Source organism: Diadema antillarum, unplaced genomic scaffold (assembly GCF_040938485.1).
Source record: "Diadema antillarum isolate AM-2024a unplaced genomic scaffold, OU_Dant_1.0 scf00000098, whole genome shotgun sequence".
In the NCBI taxonomy this organism is placed as follows: Eukaryota; Metazoa; Echinodermata; class Echinoidea; order Diadematoida; family Diadematidae; genus Diadema; species Diadema antillarum.
In genome coordinates, this window is record NW_027270987.1 from 890,955 (window position 1) to 903,880 (window position 12,926).

The 12,926-nt window shown below is 37.9% G+C and overlaps 1 protein-coding gene across 2 annotated transcripts in view; it reads left to right on the forward strand.

Moving 5' to 3' along the window:
* The first annotated feature begins 2,130 nt into the window (after positions 1–2,130).
* LOC139718675 (serine/threonine-protein kinase A-Raf-like) overlaps positions 2,131–12,926 on the forward strand; it is a 74,418-nt gene continuing 63,622 nt past the window's right edge. For both annotated transcript variants that reach the window (XM_071630132.1, XM_071630134.1), the window contains exon 1: positions 2,131–2,256. In XM_071630132.1, coding sequence (XP_071486233.1) covers positions 2,131–2,256 — 126 coding nt within the window. The remainder of the gene's footprint in view (positions 2,257–12,926) is intronic.

Here is a 12,926-nt window from a genome sequence, read left to right on the forward strand (position 1 = left end):
TAATCCAAAGTGATACAATTTTTTTTTTCATTTCTCTTACACTCGTCTGATAAAGGATTTTTTCAATACAATTTAAAGTATATTATACACGAATGATGTCGTAAAAAAGAAACAATGCACTTTGCCATGGCAACAAAAATAGTAAATAATCACAATGATGGAAAACAGTGTTCCACTAAAAAAAGCCAAGCTTGTAAGACGTGGAACACTGGAACAAAACAACAACAGCACCAATTTGTTATACCAATAAGACATATTCATTTTAAATTCTTCTATATACTATTATACATTTTACTCATTGATATATGATGCTGATACTATGAACAATACTTGTAACGCAAACGTATAAACTATGTAACATATCACATTTGTGGCACAGACACAATGGGGCCAGGTGTGCCAGGAAAATTGAACGGAAAGGAAGATATGCAATCGGCCACAAAAAACATAACGACGACAACAACAACAATAACACAATACACAGAAATAACAGAATTTGAGGAAATGCACTCAGACAGATACTGGACAACGAAGAACGAGGAAAAAATGATCAGGGAAGAATAGAGAAGGAAAAGGAGAGGGAAAAGGAGAGGGATGGAAAAGGTCTGTGGACACACTACAAAATCTCAAGGAAAAGTGAAACATGACGGGTTTTTTCATTGAACAAAATTAACTGGTATATTTAGAAAACAAATATTGTTAGATGGAATATGCCAAAGGAAGCATCTATCAATAGGCCTACTTGATGTTTCAATAAAACCAGACATGCGATGACAATGCACACACACACACACATATATATATATATATATATATATATATATATATATATATATATATATATATAAATATATATACATACATATAAATATATATATACATACATATAAATATATATATATAATACATATTTTCATCATATCAATGTAATGATATAATTGAATATAATATGTATTTATAAATCATATGTATACTGCTAAGTATAGATCCCTTTGGGTGAAATATACTAATGATGATATTAGGCACAATTTACTTTTTTGTTTTTTTTTTGTTTTTGTTTTTGTTTTTTTTTTGTACTGTGACCACCTCAATATCACAGTAATACAAAAGACAGAATAAAGAAATCCAGTCGTTGTTGATGAATCGGGCATTCGATGTGAATGAATTATTAGGCGTTTGCTCGTTAAGATTTCAGCAGAGAAAATAGAAAATGGTGAGAAGTGCCATCGTGAAAACAAAACAAAAAAAAAATTTTGACGGTTGAGAGCAAAATAATCATGAATACAACAATCAATTAACATAATGATGACTCATCTGGCTGATATCCATAATATTCATGATTTATTCGTAACTTTTTTACAACACTATATACCAACCCACCCTAAACGGGCGAATTACAGTATGCCGACCCCTATATTATGGTTCGCCCCAGGTGATGAGCGATAGTCAGCAAACGATATTAACCAGGCACAGGATTGTGCCATACGCTTGAATGAATGAACAACACTGTAACTTTTGTTTAAAAACTTTCTTTTCATTCACAACTTTCCGAACCATCTTCCGTAAAAATAGAAGTAATTTATGCCTTTAGGCCCTTTTTATACCCTCACAGAATAGGAAAAGGAAGAAAGAACAAGAAGAACAAGAACAAGAAAAGGAAGAAGAAAGGGGAAAAACGAAAACTGAGAGAAAAAAAGAAGACGTGTTGAAGGACAGAATTGATCCTAATTATGTCAGATTTACTAAGTGTAGATAAACTTTATGAACGTCATATCTATATCTAAAGTCATTCAGAATAACTTCAGATGCACAAGGGCCCCATATCACGCTGCAGAACAGGGTCAATGATAAATACTTGAAGAGTGCGATATGCAGTTCGGAAACTTGTCGAGCTGTGAAGTGATGTCACTGATACGAAGTGTAGCCAAATAATTTGTGAAGGATTTAGAGAACTGTTACGGAGATGGTTTTTAACGGAGCTTGCGAGACAGTAAAGCTGAGCTAAAGCATGATGTTCTAACAATATTTGACAGTTCGGAATAGGATAACATGAGATGAGAAATAGCTCCCAAGAAATCCAACCAGCTATCACAGGTCACGTGATTTAGGAGTTCTCCGATGAGAGACAAAATGGCGACCTGGAGCAGCAGCAGTGGGTATTCTGCTGGACCGTTCGTAACCGAAAGTCCCAGCTGTGACAACGGCCACACTGACTACATGAAATTCACCATGGAGGACAGTACGAAAACAGATCAAGTAAGTACCTCATGATCTTTAAATGTCTGCTTTTGCCGTCCTCGATTGCAATAATTTAGCAGGTGTCGTTGTGTTTTTCTTCGCCATCCTTCCCTTCGCTTCGACGGCTGTATACACCGCACCGGGCTTGTAAGAATGGATGGGTTCACGCACTGCACTGCTGTCTTGCGCACCGAACCGGCCCAGTTCACAGGAGGGATACTGTAGCCGAAGTTTTACATGGATTGTTATCGTCCCATAGTAGTATCACATCGCACTAAGGCTTGGGACCTGTTCAGCCTAAGCCCTATATTCTTTGTTAACGATATGGCATGTTAGCTGTCGAATGAATGACGCTGGGGAAATTCAGATGGTCGTTCAGATTTTGACATGCCACATGGATGCATATTATTATTAGTAGACTTATCAAGACCTTCTCTGGAGTTTCACTTCAATAGACCGAAGCGCCAAGTTCCTAGGGTTCTAGATGCTCTCTGGGCAAAATCGTGAAATAGGCCCCACCGCAGTGCGCGTGCACCCGTGCGATGCTATGCTGTGGAAATCGGCCCCACCGCCGTATGTATCTCGCGTAAACCCCGTTTGGTGGGGCCGTATTCACGAGTATTATACTGTGGAAGAAAGCCCCACCGCCGTGCTTATCTACCGATGAACGCCACACGGTGGGGCTGAATTCACGAGTATAAACAGGCGAGCCGCCGTAGTATTTATACGGATACGCAGTGGTGGGGCCTATTTCACGAGTATGCCGCTCTCTGGTGCTATCTAACGTTAAGGCTTATTTTTTCAACATACAGTAGCAATATTGAATAAGTAAGAAATCCTTTCCAAGGGCAGACACAGAGCCAGGGCGGGAGAAATTAAATCTCAAGTGGGAGAATGGGAGATTTTGCAAAAATGGGTTTTCGGCGGGAGATCTCCCGTCGAAAACGGGAGAGTTGGAGTCTCTGATAGACTAGCGTCTAGACTAGCCTAGACTAGTAGACAAGCGTGACATTGTCATTGATTGAACCATCAATCAATGAATGACACCCATATAATTTGTATAAAACTGTTCTATAATCTAACGTTAGACGTTCTAGATCTAGAGGTTCTCTAGTCCATGTCTAAATTTATTTCATGTTGATCGATATCCCAGAGCAGAGTCTAGATCTAATCCATGTCATTGGAGCATCATTCGAAGAAGTAATCATTGTTGAGGGTCCATCACATGAGTACGGTGACACCACAACATTTGATGATTTGCTCCTGCGACAATTGCTCCGATGTTATATTCTCCAAGGACTAATATAGCCAATGTAGGGTTAGGGTTAAGGTTGTGTTAGTTTTTTTTTAGGTTAAGTGTGATGTGAGGATTAGGGTAAGGGTAATGTTTGTGGGAAGAATTTATGTTTGGCCTAGCGTGCGTGCAGATATTTTATAGGAGCAATTGTCGCATGAGCAAATGTCGTGGAACCATTGACTACACAGTGAATGTGACCACCATTGACAAAATGTGATGTTAAGTCATCTCTGAGAAACACAGTCATACATGGGAGATTCATTCAACATCAAAGGAGCACAATCTTGCATTAGCAGCTAAGTTTTATTTTTTTTAAATTGTTTTTATTTATTTATTTTTATTTTTTCACTGGAGTCATTTTACTCCTTTGGTTTGCCACTGTTGGATAAGCAGTTCTCAGCAGCTTTAAAAAAAAAAAAAACTTTTAGGATCTCCGGAGGAGACAGACGGAAGCATATGAATGTGATCATCGCTGTGGGGGGATGCATAACCACTGTCCCCATACATATGGAAGAAAGGATGAGGTACAAGTAGTACCTTACCCTCCTCAATTACGTCTAATTCTCTGTCCTAGATAGGCAAATTTAAGCTCAAATAGTGAAATTAACATCTCATAAATACAATGTTCTCACCAGCTGTTTGAAGATTTGGATGAAATTTTCATGGAAAAAGACTCAGCTACCAGCTTGTTGACACGCTAATTACACACTACAATTGTAACACACAGCACTTGCACTTTGTGCGCTTCTATACACTCTTTGGTGATAACTGATCACCGATGAATAGGTTTCCATGCTAAAGCATCCCCCTACAGTATGATGTATGACCAGGGCTGCACACTAACCCATTTTTTTCAATGGTCCGATCTGTCCATCGGACCAGTAGGTACCCAGTTTTTGCATGTTCTACTGGTCGATTCCGTAAAAAGTTACTGGTCTGACAGTAATTTTTACTGGTCAGGTACCGTCGGACCAGTGCCATTGTGCAGCATTGATGTATCACAGCCTTCTGTCTGTATAGGAGGGGATTCCATGGAGCCAGACGCAGTCTCCACGGAGCATATCCCCAACGATAAATACAGACTGATCTTTTGGTCTATATCTTGCATAGGTCCTATGTGAAGTGCTATTTATCACACTGTACAGGCTTTTAAAAGCAGAACTTTTCTGCAGCATGATACCAACAGTCCTCCACTGATTATTTCCATTTTCATGTTTAAAAAAAAAAAAATAAAAATATAGGTTCTGTTTGTTGCCCCAAATTTTGGTGAACAAAGTTGCATGCATGCACTGTGTCTTTTGCAAGCTGTAACTTCGGAATGAAAATGTCAATGAGTCACAGGCTTAGTAGTGAGATTTCAGTGGAAAAAAAAAAATCCCTCCCTCTCCACCTGCAACTTCACAGTATAAAATTATTAAAAAAAAACTATTCATGCAATGATTTTGACTGCCATCCATAATTTTACATAAATGATTACAATTTTTGTTACAAATCTTATTTACAATGTACTTCATTGTAATTGGAATGACAGTTATGTAATTTACATTTCAAAATAATCCTGTGCATCATTTGTTTTATAAAATGGGTCGAAAACTAACAGCATTTTTCACGTACCTTTGTTGGTCAATACCAGTCAGCTACATGTAGCACTCGCTCAAGAGTCAAGATGTCCGAAGATGTTCGTCCCAAACATTTACGCACGTCGCACTCGGAAATCCCGCACATATAAGTACTGTACGTATATGGAGTGTACGTACGCCACATATGTACATGTTATGCACAAGAAAGGCCGGCCGGCAGCCCGAACTAGAAGTTGTTTACAGGATTGACAGTGCTTATAGTAGCGCGCGACGCTTTTGTAACAACTGATTGAGTGCGCACTGCTAGTGTAAACATTGTGACGTCAGGCCGTGCATGTTAGTGAGAAATTAATGCATGCACACGTGACTCATTTCAGCGCTTCCAATTGGCTACATTCTTGAACCCATTTTATAAATGTAATTAATGTCATTTCTCGATTATATACACTTCTGTTACTGTTAGTCATCCAGAATAAGGTATCACAAATTATACAAAGTAAAATCCTGACAACCCAATGCAGATTTGATTGGTTAGGCAACCTTCAGTAGTTCAGGAAACATCTGTTTATACAAATGTAAAATAATTATTATAATTCATGTCTACAAAGACAATCTACAGATGAGCAGCAACACTTGTATGAAGTGATCACCTACAGTAGAAACCAGGGCTATACTCAATTTACAAAAAGAAATTGGAAATAAAGAGGTGAAAGTGTATAATTGGTGCAAGTAAAAGGTGATCACAAAAAGAAATTGGAAATAAAGAGGTGAAAGTGTATTTTTTTTTTCTTTTCTTGCTGTTCCAGTTGTGAATATGAAACCTGATACCAATTAAACCTAGTGCAGAAATAGCTTTAATTGTATAAATGGTGAGAATACACATTATTTTGTGACAATGTGCCAGCATACTGTATTTAACAGTATTCCTTGACACATTAACTTGCTATAGATACCGGTAGCAGGCAAGGTTAGGCACTTAACACAGTATAAACTATCATAAAAACTTGGGTAATATGTACCGATACATTGTACATAATATCTATATTACTACTGATTTTCCTTTTCTTGTATGAAGCTTATATCATAATAGATACTGGAAAAAGCTTGGGCTTAGATGAATGATACAGGGAGTGGTGAATGTAACATTTTGGTTTCCATAACAACAGTTAGTGGATTACCCTAACAAAGGATTGTGTCGACCCTGATAAAGGATTGTGTTGTCATCACAATCTTTCACCTTTTTGAAGTAAAGATGTTAATACATAATGAATACTTACAATGTAAATCACAATTTTCCTCATTCCACGACCTTAAGAATGCCAACTAGTGCCAAACATGGAGTATCCATGAATTTATTTCATTAAAACTTATTTTTCATAAAAGACACCGCATGCATGTGTGGTACTGTACATCGTACAATGTACATACTGCCCAATATGCACTAATCATGTACATACAATTGTAGTACACCAGCTTAGTACTTGAGATGACTGTGTGCACTTGGTATTCAGCTATAGCTCATCCAGCTGGCCAGGTTGTCATTGTTACCCTATAGTGTCTTCTGTTTTTATTTATTGCGGATGTGATTTGATAATACAATGTAGGTAAGATGAATGAATAGCAAATTGTTTTCACTTTACAAACAGGAGTTGATCAATCTGCATTATACATCACTGCTTTTACATTAAGTACACATGTAGAGTACATGTACAGTGTATGTATGCCATAAGTCCCAGAAAGGTATTTATATGGATCATGCAAAAGTTATTAATCTTTTTATTTTTACTTGTTTACAAATCTTTACTGTTTTTTTTTTTTTTTGGGGGGGGGGGGGGTGGAGGGAGAGGGATCTGTATGGACCCTATTGTGTTTGAGGCACTCCCTATCAACTGTCACTTCATTATTTGTCGTTGTTTCTCTTAAAGCACTAATTGAAATATTAAATATTAGGGATTAGATAATGTTTTGAAACATGTTGGTAATGGGTATGACACAGGTCATGGTCTACATTTGTAGTTTTACAAATTCCTCTTATGGCTAGTCTGGTGTAGACTAGGAATGCATTCTGCATTTGTCAGCAAAGAATTTGAATTGTCTGGATGCATTGTTGGCAGTGACAGTATCATTCATACTATGGATTAATGGAAAAGCTGTGATTGTGCCTATATGGAGCACTCCTGTTATAACGAATGTATGATGAAATTGTCGTTTAATACAACAAAGTCAAAATTCAGGTCGCGAAATTATCATCATATCTTTGCATGCGCAGCTCTCCTTTACCATTCAGCTACAAAAAATCTTTGATATTTATAAAGAAAGAAATGTGCCAGTCCTGGGGACATTGCTGTAACTGGAGTTGCCTGTTCATTTTATAGTACAGTGAAAGATAGTGAGATGAAAGATTTGGGATGAGACAAAAAGTTATATTCAAGAGTATGCTACATTGTATGTCCCTCTAATCATAGTACATTGTCCAAGTTCACTCTGAACGATGTTGACCCTGTCAATCACCTGTAACAGCAGCCTCTCTCCCAAGGTCTAGTAACACGAGTCAGTGAGTAAATGTGTTCTGTATAGTAGTCATCCTAAACACAGAGTCAACCAATGTATGATGTATTGTGGGAACACAGAGCTTTCATGGCTGAGCAGCTTGTAGTCAGTGGTGCCTTTTTTTTTCCCCTTTTTTTTTTCAGGCCTGAGTAGATACAAGTTCACATGATGGCTTTATCTAGCCATAAGTTATGGATACTGAGCCAAATAAACTTAATTTATTTTAAGTGGCATGTTTTTATTGATATGAAATATCCTGCAAGCACATTTAGGAGACAAAAATAAATAAATAAATGAAAATCATAGTGCCTTGATGGACTTGTAGTGAGAAGGGAAACAGTGCGAGGATTCATTTACGGGGGAAAAAAAAGGAAAGGGAGGGAGAGAGAGAGAGATACAGTAGAATATGTGAAATATAGGCTGATATGAGGGAAGTTGTTGGTAAAACACCCAAAACTGCATGTTCATTATTAGTGGTTTGAAAGCAAATATTTCATGAGGGGTGTGTAGTAGGACTAGTAGTGGCATTTGGAAGCCATTCTAATTATACTATAGTAGACCTGTTCTTTGTTCTGCTATCACATGGGTATGATGTGGAGTACCATTCACTCCAGCAAGAGGCGGTGGCTTTGTCCCCTCTCTGTTTCAAAGTTGTACTTTCATTTTCAACCCTTTGTATGCCGGTCGAGAAGCGAAGTATGCACGCCCGGTGACTCACACCTTGTCCCCAAAAAAGCTGCATTTTGGGGGTTTGTCCTCAGATTAGGCTGTAGTGTGTTTTGACAGCAGCTGGAATGTGGTTTCAACTTGGGGTCTACTGCCAAAAAGAGCTACAAAGACCTGCTGGTTTGTGGTTTTATGTTCAGAAATCCAGTGGCCATGTTTTCTTCTTTCCTTGTGTTGTTGTCATTTTTTTGTGAAGTTTTTAAGCCTGACAGTTCCATTTCTACCCATTTCTGAAACATGAGAATGATGTTGCATTTGGAGCTGACAGCCTTTTTCGCGGCATGAAATTTTCGCGAAACTGGCGTTCACTGTGTCACTGACCAAATACACCTATCATGTTGGTTCACACTCTGTCAGTTCCATACATGAATAGTTGGGAATTTAAACTTTTTTCCCTTGATGGCAACCCTTGTAATGTTATTGGTCACTAACCCTAATTATCACCTCCTCCAAATAAAATTGATCAAATTCGACAGTTTTATTGAAATAGATCTGCAGGTGAACATGTGACTTACAAATGAAAAACGATATGTTAAAAGACAGCTCTGTAGTTCGTGATTTCAAATATTCCTAGGGCAGGACATCCATAACTCCTGTGTTACTTGGTAGTTGAACAATGGACAAGGAAGCAAGTGGAAATCATTAAATAAACTATCTAGAGAATGGAGGGAGATTTCAAGAAAAATCTGAATACAATTGGTTGGCAGGTACCTCGGGATCGATTCCAACGAACACCATAAATCTGTTATAGCAATGGACCCTGCTCCAACCTGTTACTGTGATAAGAACTGGAGTACTCATTTCCTGCTGGAAATGCTGCCACCTTTCCAATTGGCACGATGAATGCAGGTACATTGTACATGTATAGACTGGCCCATTCACCAAAAGGAAAAAAATTAAAGAGAACATTACTGGTCATGTGTAGACTGGCCCATTCACCAAAAGAATAAAAATTAAAGAGAACATTACTGGTCATGGATTGTTATCACTGTGTGTTTTCAAGTAGTCCTGTGAAGCTTGAATGCATTAGAATCAAGGTTATGTCTTTTAAAAGACAAATGCCTATAGATACATTTGTACTTGTATCATGATCACAGGTATAAAATACCGTCAATGACATTTCTGTGATGTGTCTTTGAATATTTGCACTTTATTTGAATGTTGGCTTGCTTCAACAGGGCTCGACACTAACTAACATTTTTGTCTGGTGGCACGTTTGGGCCACTACCAGGGATCTCGCCAGCGTATATCACCCTTGTCGGCCCCGACAAGCGTGCGGTTTGAAGAAGCAATTGCCGACAAGGGTAAAACTTGCCGACAAGGGTAACACCACGCGTGAACTTGCCGACAAGGGTAACTTGCTTGACGAGCTAAGTTCGGACCAATTTCTCGCCTTTTTCAGTTTTTATTATCTGGCTAGAAAAGAAGCTAGATGTTGAAAGCAGCAGCAGTTTACATACTTCCACAAGCGCAAAAATTTACCCACGCAGTCACCGCACCGATCACAACAACGCGGCTCAACAGAGCGACGTACTACCTGATACCAGGGAGGTCTCACCTCCCTGCTGATACACACCACATCACACACTTGCTCACTCACATGCGCTCTGATTTGGGATCCACACACACATGCACAAGCACCCAGCCGGCCACTTACCTAGCCGCCTGCGTGTACAACGGTACAGTGTATTGTGAGAGGGAGAGAGAGGACGGAGGCTGAGGAAGGTTGACATGTGCTCGCTTGTTGTCACGCTTGTTGTCGGGTTACGCAAAAACAAACGATATGAAATGCATGCCCCCCTCCGCCAAAGGTTGTATTTTTTTTTTTTTTTTTTTTTTTGGGGGGGGGGGGCTGCTTTGGTTTGTTTGTTAGTTTGTCTGCCTGTCTGTCTCTCTATTCGCAAAATAAGTCAAAATTTGGGAATAGATTTGGATGAAATTTTCAGGAACAGTTGGTTGGTAAAATGGCGCAAGGAACAGATGATTAAATTTTGATAGTGAGCAGGATTTATAATACCACCGAAATTCACTGCCAGGATCCAGGATCTTTGGACTTTGTTTCGTATATTTGAAAGGATTCGTATCAATTCTTTAAGAAGCTGGCCATCGGCAATGACGCAAAATTAGATGCGTTCAAAGCATTGCCGCAGAGAGAAAATTAACTCCATTTTTCGTTAAAAAAAGAAAAGAAAAAAGAACGTGCGATGGAGTAAGCAAATGCAAATTGTTATTTAGGTTTTGGTAGTTTCAATGGGTTATTTTTTTTTTAAATCTAAAAAGCCATGCGTTCCATTTTAACCTTTTCAATTTCTACGGATTTGTAAACGTCATTCGTGAATATTCCATTTTCCTTTTCCGGGCCGAAATTTATAGTAATTCTGTCATGATGGTCTTTCAAGTTCAACGTATACGTAATGCTCCACGTGCTTCTGGCTTGGTTTGTTAAAAGGTGGGTTAGGGGGCCTTCACGGGCAGAAAATAAATGATGATCATTCATCAATGTTCCCAGTTGGTTTACATGCTATGTACACGCTGTTTACGACCACTGAAGCAAGGTGGCAGTATTAATACGCGCGACATTCTTTATCTGACACCTGGCTTTCGTGGAAATTTCATGGAAATTTCCACAAGCCATGATATCAAGTTTCCCCACTGCTTGAGGTCGTGCTTTTTTTATTCTTCATTACGAAAATCAATTTGTTCAACTTGAAAAGTGTAGATAATTCGCTTTGAAGACGTGTTTCTTTCTTTTTTCTTTCATTGCAGCATCGGTAACATTTTGCTTTGTTCATCGTCCCTGCATGGCAGGGGTTCATGGGAGGAGAACGATAGGAATGACTGGGGAGAAAATAAACTGAAAGAAGGAAGCATCTTTTGAGCGAGCTGTCTTTGTTTTTCTCTACACCAGCATCAGTTATCGCCACCAAGATTCATTTTTTTTTCGTTACTCCGACAGATTAATGATAAAATGATGCTAGATTCTTTATTCTGAAGGTTCGTTAATCCAAAAATGATTAAGAAAAAATGTCCGTTCATTTCACGACGAAATCAGTTTTGTTATTTCGAACGTTCTGCCAGTGAAATTTCGGAATAAAACGACGGTACAAAACAGCGTGTTTTCGTACTCTAACGGTCTGTTATTCCGACAGAAGTAGTAATGATGAAATAATAAATTGTAGATTCTTTATTCTGAAGGTTCGTTAACCGAAAATTGAATACAGAAAAATGTCCGTAAATTTCAAAACGAAATCAGTGCGTCATTTCAAACGTTTTGCCAGTGAAATTTTGGAATAAAACGACTGCCCCAAAACCGTTGCAGTTTTCTTACTCTGAGGGTTCGTTACTCCGACAGATTAATGATAAAATAATGCTAGATTCCCTATTCTGAAGGTTCGTTAATCCAAAAAATGATTAAGAAAAAATGTCCGTTCATTTCACAACGAAATCAGTTTTGTTATTTCGAAAGTTTCTGTCAGTGAAATTTCGGAATAAAACGACGGCACAAAACAGCGTGTTTTCGTACTCTATAAGGGTCTGTTATTCCGACAGAAGTAGTAATGATGAAATAACAATAGATTCTTTATTCTGAAGGTTCGTTAACCGAAAATTGAATAAAGAAAAATGTCCGTAAATTTCAAAACGAAATCAGTGCGTCATTTCGAACGTTTTGCCAGTGAAATTTAACTTGGAATAAAACTGCCCCCAAAACAGTTGCACTTTTCTTACTCTTAGGGTTCGTTACTCCGACAGATTAATGAAAAAAATAATGCTATATTCCTTATTCTGAAGGTTCGTTAATCCAAAAATGATTTTTAAAAATGTCCGTTCATTTCACAACGAAATCAGTTTTGTTATTTCGAACGTTTCCGTCAGTGAAATTCCAAAACGGTTACAGTTTTCTTTTACTCTGAAGGTTCGTTACTGCGAAAGAATAACGATATAATACTTTAGATTCTTAATTCTGAACGATCGTTAATCGGAAAACGATAAAGAAGAAATGAAAACGGTTACAGTTTTCTTACCCTCAGGGTTCGTTACTCCGAAAGAATAATGGCAAAATAATACTCTACATTCTTAATTCTGAATGATCGTTAATAGAAAAATTATAAAGGAGAAAATATTCGTTTATATCCAAACGAAATCAGTTTTGTTATTTCGAATGTTCTGCCAGTATAATTTCGGAATACAACAACGGCCCCAAAAGGGTGTTTTCTTATTCAGAAGGTTTGTTATTCTGAAGCAATAACGATGATAGATGATAGATTCCTTTCTGAAGGTTCGTTGATCGGAAAATAATAAAGAAAAAATGCTTGTTAATCTTCGAACGAAATCAGTTTTATTTTGAACATTCATCTGTAGTACCGACCTTTGGTGTTGTTGTTGTTTTCGATTACAAACCTTCGAAGTACTCAGTAATGAATCGTTTCATTTTATGATTAAATAAACCTTCGGAATAATGACCATCATTACATTTTTGTATGATATCTCTTTGATGTCACGGCCAAACTACCGCAGTATACCCAGAAAGGAAAGTG